Source organism: Pan paniscus, chromosome 23, assembly GCF_029289425.2.
Source record: "Pan paniscus chromosome 23, NHGRI_mPanPan1-v2.0_pri, whole genome shotgun sequence".
In the NCBI taxonomy this organism is placed as follows: domain Eukaryota; kingdom Metazoa; phylum Chordata; class Mammalia; order Primates; family Hominidae; genus Pan; species Pan paniscus.
Window position 1 is genome coordinate 33,351,385 of NC_085927.1, and position 20,178 is coordinate 33,371,562.

The 20,178-nt window shown below is 46.7% G+C and overlaps 1 protein-coding gene and 1 pseudogene across 2 annotated transcripts in view; both read right to left on the reverse strand.

Moving 5' to 3' along the window:
* The window catches only part of DRICH1 (aspartate rich 1), a 51,915-nt gene extending 37,938 nt beyond the window's left edge, over window positions 1-13,977 (reverse strand). For both annotated transcript variants that reach the window (XM_014343240.4, XM_034951704.3), the window contains exons 1-6: window positions 12,533-13,977; window positions 6,657-6,721; window positions 5,559-5,580; window positions 2,816-2,898; window positions 1,351-1,372; window positions 107-136 (exon numbers count right to left, since the gene is read on the reverse strand). In XM_014343240.4, the coding sequence (XP_014198726.2) occupies window positions 107-136; window positions 1,351-1,372; window positions 2,816-2,898; window positions 5,559-5,580; window positions 6,657-6,721; window positions 12,533-12,740 (430 nt within the window). In that variant the 5' untranslated portion in view covers window positions 12,741-13,977. The remainder of the gene's footprint in view (window positions 1-106; window positions 137-1,350; window positions 1,373-2,815; window positions 2,899-5,558; window positions 5,581-6,656; window positions 6,722-12,532) is intronic.
* A 5,262-nt stretch (window positions 13,978-19,239) lies between these two features.
* Window positions 19,240-20,178, reverse strand: part of LOC117977413 (uncharacterized) — an 81,930-nt pseudogene continuing 80,991 nt past the window's right edge.

A 20,178-nucleotide genomic window follows, 5' to 3' on the forward strand; every position in this document is an offset into this window, starting at 1 on the left:
TAAAAGTAAAAAACATACAAATAAGTTGAAAGGCTTCCCATATTCATGGATAAGAAGACTCAGCATGACTAACACACAATACTACACACATGATCTACAGACTCACAAGAACTGCTATCAAACTGGTAACAGCCACCTGCGAAGAAATGGAAAAGTTAATCTAAGACTTTAATGAATTTTTATGTGCCTCAAATAACCATGGTAATGTTGAAAAAGAACAGTGTTGGAGGATGCACATTCATGAGATTGAAATCTACAAAAAACAGAGAAATGCAAACAGCATGCTTCCAGCATGGAGGCACCCATAAGTATCACAGATATAGAATAGAGAGCCCAGAATTAAACGCACACATACAGAGTCAGCTGATCTTCAACAAAGTTGTCAAGAATACACACTGGGGAAAGGAAAGCCTCTTCCACAAATGATGGTAAAACTGTATATTCTCATTCACATGAAGAAATGGAATGCTGACAGAGTGCTGAAGGTTGTGCTTCTCCCTCCATTTCCAAGACACTGGAGCTATTGCAGTGAGCCCAGAGTGAATTTTCATTCTGTCCTCCACACTCAGGGAGATGTCTTGATACCAGAGGTAAACAGCAAGCACAGACAAATGAATGTGCTGCCATGAAACCTAACAGTTCATAAGGTGAGGATCCATTTCTCCTATGCATCTGGGCACACCACAGAAGAATTCTGTCTCCAGGAGTGAGTAACTGCTTGTGACAGAACTGTGTCCCACACTAAAGGCTCTGAGATTTTGCAGTGCCAGAGGCAGAAAAGAGCAGGTGTTCTCAGAAAAATCAACTTTAAATAATAAAGCAAGAAGAGGTGAACAAAAACATAGGATACTCAAAAGCCCATAAACATAGTACTTCTCATCATGATGACATTAAACTCTGAAAAGAACTCGGCTTATATTTACTTTTTCTTTTTCTCTTTTTACACCCTCCCTCACCTCCCAAGCAGCAGATATAACATGAAGGTTCCTGGAAATGCTGTTTTATTAGATCCCACCTCAAGTCTTGTTGCCCACCTGGAAAGGTAACCTCTTCCCTGCTGAGATTCTCCAGAATCCACTCTTTATAACCACCAACATCAGGATAAGTCAGTGAGAGGTGCACTCACTTCTCCAACTCCAGGTGAAGACACACTGGCTCACACAAAATCTCCTGGTTGGTCCTCTGGTTCACACACATTTCTACAGCCTCTCTGGTCATAGCTATACACTTGCAGAATCATTTGCTCTCACCACACCCCCAATATTTTTAACAGGAATCCAGATTAAGGTTTCTATATATTAAAGCCAGCAAGTTTGTTTCTCAGAAAGTGAGTTAGTTCAAGGTACATACCCTGGACACGTGACGGTAAAATCTGCAACGAGACAAAAGAAGATGCTATGAGGATCAGATCAATTCTGCTGCACCCCTTACACAGATCTGTTATTCTCTTGATGACTTCAGAAAACTAGTTGTGAAACTGTTGTTGAGTCAAGGTCAAAGGCCAAACATTCTAGCATAGAGAACACCTGTGGAAAAGACAAGAGCTTTTCCCACAGAATTTATCTTTGAGGTTGACTTAGATTGGTAAATGCACAATGCCTAATCCAAGGAGAAAAACTGGTGTGGAGGAAAATGCCTCTGCATTACAGTAGATGATGGACGCCATCATTTAAAAACATCCTAGTGTGTCATGTATTCGATGAAAAGAAACTCCCACTGAACTACATCCTCACAGAGAGAACTGTGTATGTTGTATATAATGTGCCTTGTCATATTTTTATACCAAAATTAATTGAGAAGGGAAGAAATCAGGTGAAGGAAATAATGTATACAGTGGTCCATTTTTAACACAATCTGCCTTGAACTGGTTTAGGTGAGCAAAACACAGAAGAAATAGGATATGCTGGGCTCCTGCTTGGATGGGCAATGCCTGCTTGTTGGGCCCCCTCTCTTCCCCACTTAATTGCCCTCACTTCAACCAAAGAAGTTTAGTCTAAGTTGAAAGTTTACTAGCCTGCAAAATAGCTCGCTTTGTCTGTTCTTATCAGCCTGCCCAGCTACTTAGGTCATAGGTCAAATACTTGAAGAGCCCCTGAGCTCACTAGGATGGTAATGCATTGTGGGCTGCAACAAAATGCAGTAAGACAACCATAAAAAAAAATACCTAAAGCCCCTCCCCAACAATCAATATGTGACACCCACGAAGATTGTGACCTCATAGTACTCAGCCTATGAGGAACCAGGGTAGGGACCTGCACACTAGGGGATAAATTGCTTGTTGAAACTGTGCTGGGTGTGTCTGCCCATAAGGTACCGGATCTTGCAAGACTGTCATTAAAAGTCTCACTTTCGGCCAGGTGGGGTGGCTCATGCCTGTAATACCAGCACTTTCGGAAGCTGAGGTGGGTGGATTACCTGCGGTCAGGAGTTCGAGACCAGCCTGGCCAAAATGGTAAAACACCGTCTCTACTGAGAATACAAAAATTATCTGGGCATGAAGACACATGCCTGTAATCCCAGCTACCTGGGAGGCTGAGGCAGGAGAATTCATTGAGCCCAGGAGATGGAGCCGAGATTGCACCACTGCACTCCAGCCTGGTGAACTGAGTGAGACTCTGTCTCAAACAAAAACAAAAACAAAACAAAACAAAAAAAGAAAAGAAAAGAAAAAAGAAACAAAAAAAAGAAAGGAAAGAAAATCTCACTTTTGTTGTTTACAGCTCCCTGAGTCCATTCTTTGGGATTGGACTGGTGAGTTTGTTTCTCACATCAGAAAACCAACATTTCCTTAGAAGACAAAGAAAGATTGTCTTACCTGGACATCATCATCATCATCATCACAGTCATCATCTTCACTTCGTGGTAGGCATACTAAACTCAGGTTGTCCTCAGAAGAACCTGGAAGGACACAGAGGAAAGATCCGTGCCCTGGTTGATTGTGACTGTGAGTCACTCAGGGAGCTTTGCTGGATGTGGTGTATGGAGGTGGTTGATTAACAAGCATGGACTGAGTTAATGCTGGGCTATTCCCCTGAGGGGAAGAGGGATGGCAGAGGAGGGGAGCAGGAAAGACATGACACATGGAGGCCTTGGCCTTGTACTAGAGGCATCATGCAGCAACACAAAACAGTCAACCCCAAATGGAACTAAAGCATACACTAAGGGTCAATGGAAGAGTGCCTTCCTACCTCTCAAATGTTTTGAAATTCTTCAAAACCAACAGTATTTTCTTAATGTATTCAAGATCGTGTCAGTACATTAGGATCCAATTATGCTGGTACTACATTTAGCATCTGTTTTAAAAGATCTATTACTTAATTAAAAGTCTATTTTATTGGTGAAATGGACTCAATTTTATCCAAATTACTCTATTAATCACACATTCTTTTTCATAGAGACCATTTAAAAAAGAATATTAAAATGCTACAATTAAAAATAGTCATGATTTCCTCTTTGTAAGTCTTCTTCTGGAATAATGGTGTGTGCCCACAACCTTTTGGGCCCCTGTAATCAAGGGCTTCATCAGCTCTGTGTCACTCTCCCTCAGGAGATTCCGTAAAGATCAGGTTTCATTCACACAGGCCAAGCTCACACAGCCTGCTCTAACTACACCAGTGAATCTGAGAGACGTGACTCTGAACACTTTCTGCCACGAGGATAAGTTTCCAGGTTCAAATATACATGATCTATGGAAATGAGGAAATGTATACCAATACAAATGAACAAATTCATTAAAAAATGTCCATGAGGAAAAGCGTGATTTTTTGGTTAACTAGCTTACATAAATTTTTTTTTGTTTGATGCCTATTGTACCAAAAAATATTGGTACAAGATATCACAAATTTGGCTGGGCATGGTGGCTCATGCCTATAATCCCAGCACTTTTTGGGAGGCTGAGGCGGGCAGATCACGACATCAAAAGATTGAGACCATCCTGGCCAACATGGTAAAACCACATCTCTACTAAAAATACAAAAATTATCTAGGCATGGTGGCACATGACTGTAGTCCCAGCTACTCAGGAGGATAAGGCAGAAGAATCACTTGCACCCAGGAGGCAGAGGTGGAAGTGAGCAGAGATCACATCACTGCACCCCAGTATGGTGACAGAGTGAGACTCCATCTCAAAAAACAAAAAAGAAAAGAAAAAAATAGAAATCACAAATTTATATCAGTCTTGTTAAATCTAACTAATCAGCTGTCAACATAAAGATTCTAGAAAGTAAAGAACATACAAATAAGTAGAAAGGCATCCCATATTCATGGATAGGAAGACTAAGCCTAACACACAATACTACACAAATAATCTACAGATTAACAACTGCTATCAAACTGGTAACAGCCATGTGTGCAGAAATGGAAAAGATAATCCTCAGACTTTAATGAATTTTCATTTGCCTCAAATAAACATGGTAATGTTGGAAAAGAATAGTGTCGGAGGATGCACATTCATGAGATTGAAATCTACAAAAAACAGAAATTCAGACAGCATGCTTCTAGCGTGGGGGCACCCATAGTATCACAGATGTAGAATAGAGAGCCCAGAATTAAATGCACACATACAGAGTCAGCTGATCTTCAACGAAGGTACCAAGAATACACAATGGGGAAAGGAAAGTCTCTTCCACAAATGATGGTAAAACTGCATATTCTCAACAGAATGCTGACAGTGTGCTCAAGGTTGTGCTTCTCCCTCCATTTCCAAGACACTGGACCTTTTGCAGTGAGCCCAGAGTGAATTTTCATTCTGTCCTCCACACTCAGGGAGATGTCTTGATACCAGAGGTAAACAGCAAGCACAGACAAAAGAATGTGCTGCCATGAAACCTAACAGTTCATAAGGTGAGGATCCATTTCTCCTATGCATCTGGCACACCGCAGAAGAATTCTGTTTCCAGGAGTGAGTAACTGCTTGTGACAGAACTGTGTCCCAAACCACAGGCTCTGAGATTTTGCAGTGGCACAGGCAGAAAAGAGCAGGTGTTCTCAGAAAAATCATCTTTAAATAATAAAGCAAGAAGAGATGATCAAAAACACAGGATACTCAATAGCCCATAAACATAGTACTTCTCACCTGATGACATTAAACTCTGAAAATAACAAACTCAGCTTCTATTTACTTTTTCTTTTTCTGTTTCTACACCCTCCCTCAGCCTCCCAAGCAGCAGGTATAACATGAAGGTTCTTGTAAATGCTGTTTTATTAGACCCCATCTGAAGTATTGTTACCTACCTGAAAAAGCATGGTCTTCCCCGCTGAAGTTCTCCAGAATCCACTCTTTAGGATTCTGGTATCTTTACCAACATCAGGATAAGTCAGTGAAAGGTGCACTCACTTCTACTCCAGGTGAAGACACACTGGCTCACACAAAATCTCCTCATTGGTCCTCTGGGTTCACACACATTTCTACATCCTCTCTGCTCATAATTATACACTCGCAGAATCATTTGCTCTCACCAGACCCCCAACATTTTTTAACAGGAATCCAGATTAAGATTTCTATATATTAAAGCTAGCAAGTTTGTTTCTCAGAAAGTGAGTTAGTTCAAGGTACGTACCCTGGACAGGTGATGGTAAAATCTGCAATGAGATAAAAGAAGATGCTATGAGGATCAGATCAGTTCTGCTGCACCCCTTACACAGATCAGTTATTCTCTTGATGACTTCAGAAAACTACTTTTGAAACAGTGGTTGAGTCCATGTCAAAGACAAAACACTTTAGCATAGAGGACATGAGTGAAAAGACAAGAGCTTTTCCCACAGAATTTCTTTGAGGTTGATTTAGGTTGGTAAATGCACAATGCCTTATTTAAAGAGGAAAACTGGTGTGGAGGAAAATGCCTCTGCATTACAGTTGATGATGGATGCTGTCATTTAAAAACATCCTAGTGTGTCATGTATTAGATGAAAAGAAACTCCCACTGAATTCCATCCTCACAAAGACAATTGTGTACGTTGTACATAATGTGTCTTGTTATATTTTTATATCAAAATTAATTGAGAAGGAAAGAAATCAGGTGAAGGAAATAATGTATACAGTGGTCCATTTTTAACACAAACTGTCTTGAACCAGTGTAGGTCAGCAAAAAAACAGAAGAAATAGGATATGCTGGGCTCCTGCTTGGATGGGCAATGCCTGCTTGTTGGGCTCCCTTTCCTCCCCACTTAGTTGCCCTCACTGGAACCAAAGAAGTTTAGTCTAAGTTGAAAGTTTACTAGCCTGCAAAATATCTCGCTTTGTCTGTTCTTATCAGCCTGCCCAACTACTTAGGTCATAAGTCAAATACTTGAAGAGACCCTGAGCTGACTAGGATGGCAATGCAGTGTGGGCTGCAACAAAATGCAGTAAGACAACCATAAAAAAAAATACCTAAAGCCCCTACCCAACAATCGATATGTGACACCCGGGAAGATTGTGACCTCATAGTACTCAGCCTATGAGGAACCAGAGAAGTGACCTGCACACTCGGGGATAAATTGCTTGTTGAAACCATTCTGGGTGTGTCTGCACCCAGATCTTGCAAGACCATCATTAAAAGTCTTACTTTTGCTGTTCTGCAGGCCTCTGAGTCCATTCTTTGGGTTTAGATGGGTGAATTTGTTTCTGACATCAGGAAAGCAACATTTCCTTAGAAGGCAAAGAAAGGGGGTCTTACCTTGGCATCATCGTCTTCCTCACTTGGTGGCAGAAATTTTAAACTCAGGCGGTCTTCAGGGGGACCTAAAAGGACACAGAGTTAATGTCAGTGCCCTGGTGGTTGGAGACTGGGAGTCCCTCAGGGAGCTTTGCTGGATGCGGCACATGGAGCGTGGGACTGAAGGTTCGGAGACCTTCTCAGAGAAACAACTGTGTTCAAGTAGTGAGCATGAGGGAGTCTCACCAGATACCTTGCATCTTAGCCAGTGCCCAGACCTAATAAGACTCTTGCATTCCGAAGTCCCAGAAGATATTAACCAATCAAAAATCAGGGCTTTGATGTTTGCTGTGACATAGGAAAAACTGGTCTTCTGGGAAAGGTAATCATTAAATATCAGAGCAAGAAGAAAAAATGGTTACAAACACAGCACACAAAGCCCATGGGAAAAAAAAAAGAAAAAAAAAAAAGCCCATGGATACAAATTGTCTCATATCTATCTTATTAAAATTCCAAAGGAACAAGTCAGACTTCTACACATATTTCCTTTGGTTCTGACTTCATTGCCCTTTTCCTAGGTTCCAAAGCAACAAGTGTCACCCAACTGCTCCCAGAGATCCTCCTAGAGTATCATTCTCTACCTGCAGATCTGCCTCATTGCAGCTGCCCTCTTGGATGGTGTCCATTGGCCAATCATTAAGAGACAAAAACTCTGCAAGAAGTTATTCCAGAGAGCAACTCGCCCAGCCTCCTACTGCAGGTGAGGCCACACTGGGTTGCACAAGATCGCTCTGCACTTTCCTCGGTGTTGTCAGACTCTCCCTGGTCTCTGTGGAGTCAGAGGTCTCTAAAAAGGCATTGCTTACACTTGCCAGCCTTTGAGTGAGAAAGAGGAACTGAAGGAACCACCTTTTAACTTTTTCCTTCCACTGGCCCATTACAGGTCTCACCTCCAATCTCACAGCCCTGAGATTCCCACTTTGATGTGCACGCTTTGAGTTACAGGAGTTCAACAATTGGTCCCTCAGCCAGGCTCACAGCAGATGTGAAAGAGCATTTTGTGGGGATGTAAATCTCTCCACTTCATTAACATAAGGCTGATGGGCCATTGCACGGTGGCTGTTGTGATGAGGTTCTGATTTTTTTTTTTTTTTTTTTTTGAGACGGAGTTTCACTCTTGCTGCCCAGGCTGGAGTACAATGGCATGATCTCGGCTCACTGCAACCTCTGCCTCCCAGGTTCAGGCGATTCTCCTGCCTCAGTTTCCCAAGTAGCTGGGATTACAGGTGTGCGTCACCACACCCGGCTAATTTTTGCATTTTTAGTAGAGATGGGGTTTCACCATGTTGGCCAGGCTGGTCTCGAACTCCTGACCTCAGATGATCCACCGGCCCTGGCCTCCCAAAGTGCTGGAATTACAGGTGTGAGCCACCACGCCCGGCCCTGAACTTTTAATTGTAAATAGTTAAATGTATTTAAATATGAGGAGGCACAGATATGACTGAAAACCTCACTAGATGGCACAGGAGATCCAGACATGGGGAAGACATGACTCCCCTCCCCTGGTGTTTTCTTGCAAAATAGTTTGCAGCTCTGCTCCTACCATATGTTTATGGTTACTTCCTGGGCATCTACACAAGGGCCAGTCACTGTGTGGGGCTGGGGATATGACAACAATGAGAACAACATCCAGGTCCAGAGGGATTCCAGCAGGGGGCGCACGTGCACACAGGGGAAGAGCGTGGCCCTGCACAGCCTGTCTAGACAGGATCAGAGCAGCAGGAGCCGAGGGGCAGGGGCACCTCACTGTCCTCAGGAGCTCAACTTCATCTCCAGGGACCCTGACTCAGAAGCTGGGGCAGGCTCCAGGATTGGTGTAGGGCTCAACAGGCTGGACAGGCTGAGAAGGGAACATTTCCACAACTAAGCTAGATCCCACCCCAGGGGTGACCTAGAACTCATCCCAGGGATGTGTTCATTACAATGCCCATGGGGCCTAACATGTTCTCCCCAGGACTGAACTCTGGGATAAGGACTAATGAGGAAGACACAGTCACTGCCCTGGCAGGAAACACCCATAGCCAGGGCTCCTCTACCCACCCTGTGGGAAGACACAACACAGATAGAGTTTGACACTGAAGATTCCAAACCTTCTATAAAATAAGTGGAAACTGATGTGTGCTGGATTCCACAGAAGAGTTGCAAGGATGAGCTGGACTCTGAAATCAGTCCCCATCCCTTTGCTGAGCTCATGGTGCACTGGAACTTGTGTCCCTCCCCACCTCCCCTGCTACTCAGGAGTGCTGCAGCTACAGGCTCAGTGCTAGGGGGCTCTGTCCAGTTGATACACACGTCAGCCAGGCACAGTGGCTCACGCCTGTAATCCTAGAACTTTGGGAGGCCGAGGTGGGTGGATCACTTGATGTCAGGAGTTCGAGACCAGCCTGGCCAACATGGAGAAACCCTGTCTCTGCTACAAATATAAAAATTAGTTGGGTGCGGTGGCACATGCCTGTAATTCCAGCTACTCAGCAGGCTGAGGCAGCAGAATCAGTTGAACTTGAGAGATGGACGTTGCAGTGAGCTGAGATCGCACAACTGCACTACTCCAGCCTGGGCAACAGAGTGAGACTCCACCTCAAAAAACAAACAAACAAACAAAAACACATTTCTGAGCCAGACAACCCTTGGCAAATAGTGTCTCCTCAAGGCCATTCCTCAAGTGACTTCCATAAGAGGTGAAAAAGAAAAAGTCATCTGTCCCAGCCCCAGGAAGATCAGGCCTGGGACCTGTCTGTGTCTGTCCTGACCCTGAAGTCCATCCCTGCTGACTTGTGTCCTGTCTGCTCTGTGTCAGAGAAGTGGGGACCTGATTCCTGTTCTGCCCCCCCCACCAATTTCTGCCGGTGTCAACGGCCATCATCGCACAAAGAGATGGAGAAGACAAGAGAAAGCAATGAAACTCCATTCTTGAGGCATTTAGGATGATGTCCATGCCATGCTCTCGGCAGACAGGAAGGCCAGGTCCTGTTCACTCCTACTCAGAAGGGGTCTCAGATATACGAGTACTAACCCTGTTAGATATTTCTCCTCTGCTCTTCCCTTTCATTTTTTGTTTTGTTTGTTTGTTTGTTCGTTTTGAGAAGCAGTCTCAGTCACTGAGGCTGGAGTGCAATGGCTCGATCTCAGCTCACTGCAACCTCTGCCTCTTGGGTTCAAGTGATTCTCCTGCCTCAACCTCCCGAGTAGCTGGGATTACAGGCACCCACCACCACATCCAACTCATTTTTATATTTTCAGTAGAGACAGGGTTTCGCCAGGTTGGCCAGGCTGGTCTCGAACTCCTAACCTCAGGCAATCCACCCACCTCGGCCTCCCAAAGTGCTGGGATTACAGGCATGAGCCACCGCACCCCGCCCATGTCTTCCATTTATTTGCACTGTGTGTGCATCCATTGAGTCAGTGGCTGCTCATGCTCACACCAGCCCCCGACAGTGGGACAGTCCATCATGGGGATCAGTACATGGGGATCAGTACATGGGGATCAGTACATGAGTGTTGAGCCTCACTAACCTACTGGTGCAAGAGGTCTCCAATGAGGGTGATCGGCACCAGGCTAATAATAATATTGTCCTGAGTTCTGACGTGGCACTGGCCCTTGTCTGTCTGCTATGGATTGCAGCATTTCTTTTTATTTATTTCTTTATGTTTTTGAGACAGAGTCTCACTCTGTCACCCAGGCTGGAGGGGGCACTGGCTCGATCTCGGCTCACTGCAACCTCCACCTCCCAGGTTCAAGCGATTCTCCAGCCTCAGCCACCCAAGTACCTAGGACTACAGGTATGGGCCACCATGGCCGGCTAATTTTTGTATTTTTATTAGAGACAGGTTTTTACCATGTTGGCCAGGCTGGTCTCAAGCTCCTGACCTCAGGTGATCTGCTGCCTTGGCATCCCAAAGTGCTGGGACTACAGGTGTGAGCCACCGTGCCCGGCCATGGATTGGAACATTTCTAAGGCTTGAGGTACTCATGTTACTAAATACAATGCAATATCTTCCTGATCCTTCCCTGCTTTGACCAAGTGCTGAGGAATGACCCCAGCACTGACAGATGTCGACCTGCACTGTTCCATGTGATCCCTTACACTTCTCAGAATCTGTGAGCTGACCAGAAGCCTGTGGGCTTTCTATGTGTATTTCACAGTAATGCCCATGCCAACGTCTATTGTTCCGTGTACCTTTTGCTACCCAGGGTTATGTGACCACTGGGGCCCCATTTGATGGTGGGCAATGTTTGGCACGCTTATAGGCCATCCACTACCACTACCAGGGCACACATAGGTGCTGGAACTCCCTGGTGTGGGGTCATATCACCAAGCCTGAGTGATGACACGGTTGAGTAATGCAGACCATCAACATCGGGACCCATTTCTGGGTTCACTTTTGCCTCTTCCATTCAGGAGGTCAAAATCTGGGTTCATTCCTTTCCACACTCTCTCTCTCTAAGAAGTAGGGATATTAAACTGACCTTCAGGTACGCTGTATTGAGCGAAAAAGAGGTCATTTATGTAAAGTGTATGGTGGTGCTGAAGTTTTTCTTCCTTTTTATTAGAAGAATGACATGACTTGGGAGGCTGAGGTGAGAGGACCACCATAGGCCAGGAATTCAAGAAAACTGACACTTGCACTGTGCTGGGCATGCGGGTCCACATTTTTGGGGGAAAACACACATTTACAAACACTACACATTAATTCACCCCTGGCTATCTCCCAACCCTCATGCACACAAACCCACATCATCTAAATGATACGGCTGTTTCCAGGGACTCTAGTGGATGATGACAGTTCTTCACTGAGCCATCTGTTTCTCACACTGCACTCCAGGTCCTCACTCACTTCAGGAACCTGAAGCCAGGCAGGCTCTCCAGACAGAAGCAGGGAAGAGAGTCCCCCGCGAACCATCACTTAGATTTGTCATCAGCAAGGGAGTGGTCTTAGAATACGAATGGTGTTAGACAGGGAATGATACACACTGGGGCCTGTCAGGGGGCAGGGGAAGGGAGAGAATATGGATAAACAGCTAATGCATGTAGGGCTTCATACCTAGGTGATGGGTTGACAGGTGCAGCAAACCACCATGGCACACTTTTACCTACGTAACAAACCTGTACATCCTGCACATGTACCTCGGAACTTAAAAAAAATTAAATTAGGAGCCGGGCGCGATGCCTCATGCCTGTAATCACAGCACTTTGGGAGGCCGAGGCGGGCAGATCACCAGGTCAGGAGATCGAGACCATCCTGGCTAACACAGTGAAATCCCGTCTCTACTAAAAATACAAAAAATTAGCCGGGCGTGGTAGTGGGCACCTGTAGTCCCTACTCAGGAGGCTGATGCTAGAGAATCGCTTGAACCCAGGAGGCAGAGGTTGCAGTGAGCTGAGATCCCACCACTGCACTCCAGCCTGGGCAACAGAGAAAGACTCCATCTAAAATAAATAAATAAATAAATAAATAAATAAATAAATAAATAAATTTACAAAAAATAAGCTACCTTAAGAGATGGAAGAAAAACAATCCGACCCTTAGCTGGTTCCTTCATTTAGGTACCAAACCGGCCAGATAGGTGAGGCTAGAGAATGGGATGGGGACTCCAAAATTGGGGTATTTGAATTTTCATTGAGAAAAGGGCTCTCCCTTTTCTAGATCAAAAAGTCTCAACGACAAAGACAGGAGGCAGAGTCAGCCTTTGTCTCCCATGCCCCAGACCTGGGAAAGCTGGCTATGGGCAGGAGAGAGCTGGAAGTTGAGGATGTCTCTGGGGATTAGCGTATGGGAAGGGGGTGGGGGTGGCCAGAGGTGTGCCAGAGGGTAAACGGCACCCGTGGCTTTTTTACCTGTGGGCATCTTTTGGTTGCTGATGTGCTGCAGGTCTTGGCCCTCTGTGGCTCCCACATCCAGCTTGCCAGGCTGTACAGTAGTGGATTCTGATGTTGCAGCAGCCACGGCCTCATAAATATCAGTATCAGATTCATAACAGGGTGCCTCCTTCCCCCTGGGCCAGCCACAGTTGGAGTTGATACAACAGGTCAGTATATTCCCCATGGGGCCTCTCCGTGCCTCTCCACTCCTGCCTGAGCCTTCAGCGAAATTGTAACTGTGCTGCCCTAGCAGCCACACTACTGAGGGTGGCCCTGCACTTTTAGAAGCAGCCTGACCCCAGGCAGATCTGGGGCCTCAGCCCTTATTCTGCCGCCACCTCCCAAACTAGCTGGTCTATGAGGTCAGGGACCTGCTGTCTTCTTTGAAAAATAAACGAACACGACAAGCACCCAAAGGTGCAAAAACTACCATCAAAGAGCACAGTTGGAGCTCCTCCTCCCTCCACTGCGAGCTACCGACTGAGGGCTGCTGGCCCTGGCTGATGCTTATAACCCACAAAGCTTCCTATGTCACCTGGTTACCAGGAAACAGCCAGGTCAGGCTAGTGACTCACAATGTCCAGCCCCACAGCGCCCCCCAATGCCTCACAATGCCTGTCCCTGCTGCTGCCCACCTTGTGGCCCCCCTGCCCCTCCGTGGGGACTGCACTACTCAGGCTTTTATTCACCCTATGCTGCCTGAGCTTTCCAGTCCTGAGCTAAGTGCAGGGGGGGTTGTTATTGGAAGTCACCCTTGGCAAGAAACTCAATAGAAAACCCTGGTATGGCCGGGAGTGGTGGCTCATGCCTGTAATCCTAGCACTTTGGGAGGCTGAGTTGGGGGGTGGATCACTTGAGGTCAGGAGTTCAAGACCAGCCTGGCCAACATGGTGAAAACTTGTCTCTACTAAAAAGTACAAAATATTAGCTCGGCCTGGTGGCGGGAACCTGTCATCCTAGCTACTCTGGAGGCTGAGGCAGGAGAATCGCTTGAATCCAGGAGGCGGAGGTTGCACAGTGAGCCAAGATCACACCATTGCACTCCAGCCTGGGTGACAAAGGTGCAACTGTCTTAAAAAAAAAAAAAAGAAACAAAAGAGAGAAAACCCCAGTTACTAAAGTCAGTTCCACCAGCAGTTCTGTTTTTCTGAGTCTGACAGCTTTCATTTGCTCACCAAATGCAGTTATACACAAATTTTTGATTGCTTTTGTAACTAAATGCTTCTCTCCTGTCTTACAAGTGTTAGTTCTTGTCTGCAACTTGACCATAGCTACCCCCAGGGCCCTGGTCCCACTCTCAATAGAGAGTTATGGCTGCGTATCCTCAGTGAAACCCTGGGACACATCACACTTCCCTCCTCGTCTATAAAATAGGGACTGAACACATCCTTCCCAGCTCTGTAATGCTAGGACCTACCAACTCCCTTTTCTCGCTCTGTTTCTTCTTTCCACGGCAGGGGTATTCAGATATTTCTTTTATTTACTTATTTATTTATTTTTTGAGATGGACTATTGCTCTGTCGACCAGGCTGGAGTGCAGTGGCACGATCTCGGCTCACTGTAACCTCCACCTCCCAGGTTCAAGCGATTCTCCAGCCTCAGCCTCCTGAGTAGCCTGGACTACAGGCACACGCCACTGCATCTGGCTAATTTTTGTATTTCTAGTAGAGACGAGGGTTTCACCATGTTGGTCAGGCTGGTCTTGAACTCCTCATCTCAGGTGATCCACCCACCTCGTCCTCCCAAAGTGCTGGGATTACAGGCATGAACCACCATGCCCAGCCTCAGGTATTTCTTTTACTAACAAATCATAAAACATTATTTTCTTATACAAAATTGAGAACCCCACAGTGGGGTACCATTGTCCTCATAGGACAAAGACAAATAGTCAATATCTGGCAAGCATTATGTGCCTGACAGTGTTCCAACTGTGGCATACTAATTTAACCCTCAGAAATAGTCCCATTTTACACATCTTACAGCGTAAATCTAGAGGGAAAAGTCAAGTAACTTCCCCAAGGTCCCACAACTGCTCAGTGAGTTCAGGCAGATGAGCAAACAAAGGCTTAGAGTTCAGTTGTCTGAGGCTACACTGCAAAACAGTGGATGAACCTGGAATACAAAGGCTCATTCACTGTCCAGCAGTAGAGTTTAAGTAGAGTTTAAGTTTTATTCTGGAAACATGAGAGTCACGGAACCACATAGAGGTGAGGAGTCTCTATCAGACGTGTTTGCAGTGAGGTCTCTCTGCACAATAGAGAAGGACTCATGGAACCAGTGGGACCAATTAAGAGACATTATGTTGGGAGGCCAAGGTGAGTGGATCATTTGAGGTCAGGAGTTCGAGACCAGCCTGGCCAACATGGTGAAACCCCATGTCTACTAAAAATACAAAAATTAGCCTGGCATGATGGCGGGCGCCTGTAGTCCCATCTACCCAAGAGGCTGAGGCAGGAGAATCGCTTGAACCCAGGAGGTGGAGGTTGCAGTGAGCCAAGATCACACCACTGAACTCCAGCCTGGGCAACAGAGAGAGATTCTGTCTCAAAAAAAAAGAGAGAGAGACATTATGTTCATCTGGAAGAACAGATAAGGCCAAAGGAAGTGGAAATGACTGAAGTGGACAGAGAAGTTCTGTGATCATTTGGCAGAGAGAACAGAAAGTGCTAGAGGATTAGATGTGGAAGAACAGGGGAAGGAAAAGGAAAAACAGGCTGCTAAGGCTCTAGTTTGAAGGACTGGGTAAATAGCAGTGAATTTCTCCTACAAAGACAATGTAGGAAGAGGAATAGGTATGGGGAATAAGATAGTTTTCGGCTGGGTGCAATGACTCATGTCTGTAATCCTAGCACTTTGGAAGGCCGAGCTGGGTGGATTATGAGGTCAGGAGTTCGAGATCAGCCTGGCCAACATGGTGAAACCCCATTTCTACTAAAATTACAAAAATTAGCCGGGTGCGATGATGGGCACCTGTAATCCCAGCTACTCAGGAGACTGAGGCAGGAGAATTGCTTAAACCTGGGGGGCGGAGTTTGCAGTGAGCCGAGATTGTGCCACTGCACTCTAGCCTGGGTGACAGCGTGAGACTCTGTCTCAAAACAAACAAACAAACAAACAAAAAAAAACACCACATAGTTTTGGACTCTTAAGTATCGCATTGAAATGGAGCTCTCTGGTAGAAAGTTGGACAGAAACCTCTGTAGGCTAAGTCCATTCTGTGACATCACAACTCATGTTTTAAAAAATACACCCACAAAGTCAAACCATTTAGGAAATTTCCTAAAATTTACATACTCAAATATGACAACTTTTTAGTTATTACTTTCTTAGAGCAACTTCGAATTTACAATCGTAGTGAATGAGGTGTCATGTAAAATAGAACTGTTATATAAAAACAACATTTGAATTTTATTCTCATCAGAGCATATAGAAAACAACTGAAGCCATGGGTATGGCAGGGATTACTTTAAAAAGCTGTGCCTGATAAGGGGAATTGGAAAGAAAGGAGACTCGGGGGGCTGGGTGCGGTGGCTCACGCCTGTAATCCCAACACTTTGGGAGGCCTAAGCAGGTGGATCACCAGAGGTCCGGAGGAGTTCGAGACCAGCCTGGCCAACGTGGTGAAACCCCATCACTACTAAAAATACAAAAATTCGCTGGGCATGGTGGTGGGCACCTGTAATCCCAGCTATTTGGGAGGCTGAGGCAGGAGAATTGCTTGAACCCAGGAGACGGACGTTGCAGTGAGCCGAGATGGTGCCACTGCACTTCAGCCTGGGTGACAGAGCAAGACTCTGTCTAAAAAAAAAAAAAAAAAAAAAAAAAAAAGAAAAGAAAGAAGACTTGGGGAATAGGGAGATTTAAGTGGCATTAAGTAAAGCCTGCAAATGTGAGCAGGGAGTGTCAAGGTACCTGAGTGTTCATCAGAAATGGCTGATTGAGTGAGTCTCATCACAATGGAGCTGGTGTCTGCTTCTCATTTCTCTTAACGGCTGAACCTAGCACAGTACCTGGTCAACAGGGACTCAATACCTAATACCCCAAAGAACACAGTAAAATTCTGCCAGTTCAAACACACGTCCATACCCACCAACTTCCCTCGTGGAGTTTTACTTCTTTCACTTACTGTAATGTTTTGAAGTTCATCCCTCCTGTGACCTGTATCCATAGTTTCTTTTCCTTGTGTAACTGAGCAGTACTCCACTGTATGCACAGACCACATGGGTCTATCCATTCTCTAGCTGACGGACACTTGGGTTGTTTCCAGTTGCTGCCTATAGTGAATGAGGCTGCTGAGAACATTTATGTACACGTCTTTTTTGAACACATGCTTTCATTTCTTCTAGATAAATTCCTAGGGCTGGAATTGCTAGGTCAAATGGCTAGTTTATGCTTAACTTCTTTTTTTTGCCTTTCTTATTCATAGAAATTACACTGATACATAATATTGGACATTTCTATGAGGTGTATGTGCTGTTTGGTTCCGTGCATCCACCATGTCATCATCAAGTCAGGATATTTGGGGTATGGCCTTGAGTATTTATCATTTCTATGTGTTGAGTATATTTCAAGTTCTCTCTTGTAGCTATTTTGAAATATACAATACATTATTGCTAACCATAGTCACCCTACTCTGCTATCCAACATTAGAACACATTCCTTGTACCTAACTGTAAGTGTGTATTCATTGACCAACCTCTCTGCATTCCCTTCTTATACCCAGAGAAGGAGAGAGGAAGGAGGGAAAGGAGCTGTGGTTGGCTGAATTAGGGCCCAGGGATGGCTGTGTCCCAGTCCCGGGACATGTCCATGTGCTGTGTTGTGTGGCCTCAGGGACTTTACAGATGTGATGATGTTAAGGGGCCTGAGGTGGAAGATGATCCTGGGTTATGTGGGTGGGTCCAAGGTGGGGTCTTTATAAGGGAAAGGAGGAGGCAGGAGGGTCAGAGTGACAGCAGGCGTGGGGCTGGAGGACAAGAAAGGGAGAGAAGGAGGGAGGGTGAGAGAAGACAGTTGGCAGGGAGAGAGAGAGAGAGAGGGAGAAGAGTGGGAGAGAGATTTGAAGATGCTGAGCTCTGGCTTTGAAGTTGGAAGAAGGGGCCAGGAGCCCAGGGCGTCCTCTAGAAGCTGGAAAAATCCTGGAAATGGATTCTCCCCAGAGCCCTCAGAAGGAGCCTGGCCCAGCTGGCACCCTGATTTTAGCACTCTACGATTCATTTTGGACGGCTGACCTCCAGACCAGGGAGAGAACCAATGTGTGATGTTTTAGGGGTCATTTGTGACAGCAGCCACAGGAAAGTCAAACAGGAGCCATGGGAGAGACTCCCTAGGATGCACCGAGGGTCCCTCCCTGGCCCCACCCACAGAAACACAGGCCTGACCACTGCTGGTGCCCCCACCCCTCTAACACCCTGATGAGCAGGAACCATGCAGGAGGAGCTGGGTGTGGCTGGGCCATGTTCTCTCCCCGCAACACTTTCTTCTCAGAGAGGAGCTGGAGCCCCAGACCCTGGGAGCCTCACAGATATTCCCAACACAGGACCTGGTTTTCCATTTCACAAAATGATGCTTCCTCCAAAGATGGCCAGTGACTCTCTGTGCCAAGCATCTGAGAAACTCTCCATGTCCTAGGGCTGCCAGGCAGTCAGCTGTGCACATGTTGGAGCCCAAATCCCATCAATAGTGAGGCCCTGGGTAAAACACATCCCCACTTTTAATTATGAGGAGATGCCTGGCCTCAGCATTGAGAACACCAACTTCCCTCGAGTGAAAACTTGTTTAATCTCTTAGAAATGATGGAGCACACCAGCCTGAACAACATGGTGAAACCCTGTCTGTAATAAAAACACAAAAATTAGCCGAGCATTGCAGCATCTACCTGTAATCCCGGCTACTCAGGAGGCTGAGGCAGGAGAATTGGTTGAACCTGGGAGACAGAGGTTACGGTGAGCCAAGATCGAGCCATTGCACTCCAGCCTGGGTGACAGAGTGAGACTCCATCTAAAAAAAAAAGAAAGAAATGATGGAGCACCTATTACTCTTCTTGCACAGGTTCCTGAGGAGCTCAGAGCCTATCTTTTGCAAGTGTCCTGAGCCTCTTGTAGGCCTTTCATGTGTGTTTCCTTTCTGGCTTCCTCCTGTTTTTCTCACACTTCTGAACCTGCTGTCACGTGAAGAATCAAGGTGGGCCCAAAATGTAAGAGCTCATGGATTTGATGGTGTTGGGAGTGTCCTGGACAGTCCAGCTCTCGGGGTGGGGAGTTGCGCAGAGAGGAAGGAGGGCATTCCAGGGGCCAGGGCCAGAAGCAGAGGGACTCCAGGCCCAGAGTAGGATTTCCAGGCTGAGGAAAGAGAGGCCGTGGGTGGGTAGAGGGTCCAGACCAGGACAGGGACACAGGGTGTATCTGGAGGCTCAGTCAGAAATAGCTCCCTCCAGAAAGCAGGCAGCGAGTTGGGGGTTGAGCTGCAAGGAGGAAGGGGAGGAGGGAGAGAATGGAGGGACTGGTGTCCAGTGAGCTGACTCCTATCCTGGCCTATTTCCCCAGGGGACAACCCTGGGAGACTGTGATCCTCTCCTCCAGGCTACTTTCCCACTGGTGCCAGGATTCCCCCAGTGCCATACTGAGAACCCAGGAGAAGCATTAGATTATATGAGAGATAAGAAATGAAGAGAGGGAGCAGGATTTCTGGCTGACGAAGATATTTATTGAGGGTTTACTAGGTACAGGGAGAAGGGCTGAATGGCTTGGGATGCAGAGAGACATCCGTCCCCTGGGATCCTGCAGCTCCAGGCCCCTGTGGGTGGGGTGGGGGCTGGGAACCTATGAACATTCTGCAGGGGCCACTGTCTTCTCTGCGGTGCTCCCTTCATGTGTGACCTGACAGCTGTAGCTTCTGCGGGACCTCCACTGCTCGGGCGTCAGGTTCAGGTAGCTGCTGGCCACGTAATTGCTGTTGCTCTGTTTGGAGGGCGTGGTCATCTCCACGCCCTGGGCGATGGGGGTACCATCTGCCTTCCAGGTCACCGTCAAGATTCCCGGATAAAGTTATTCATGAGACACACCAGTGTGGCCTTGTTGGTTTGGGGCTCCTCACAGGATGGCAGGAACAGAATGACCGACGGGGTAGTCTTGGGCTGACCTGTGTGGACAGAGGAGGGGTGAGAGATGGCAGAGGGAGTGTGGGGTGTTGCGGAGCACCTCTCTCTGTCTAAAGTCTCTGGGAGGGTTCATGGTGTGGCCGCCTGGTCCACCCAGGGCCTCTCCTTCCCTCCTCATTCCCTCCTTTCCACTGGAGCCCTCTGCAGAGCAGACAGCCCTGTGCCTTCCTAGAAACCCTTCCCAAGTCACCTTTCCCAGGTGTCCTGGCCCAGCCCTTTCCTCTGCAGCCTCGGTTTCCCCGTGTGTACCCAGGGCAGGCTGTGCTCCCTCCTTCCTGGTTTCTGGAGTCTAAGTTTGGAATCTAGGGGTCTCCCTCACAGCACACAAAACTGACCTGGCAGGGTGTGGGGAGGCCCAAGCCTGGCATGGCCTGGAGCTTCCCGTCCCCTGGGGCACCAGGCTTCACTCAGCTCTCCTGGTGAAGCGTGGGCTCCACCCAGACACACCCTGGGGCTCTGCTGT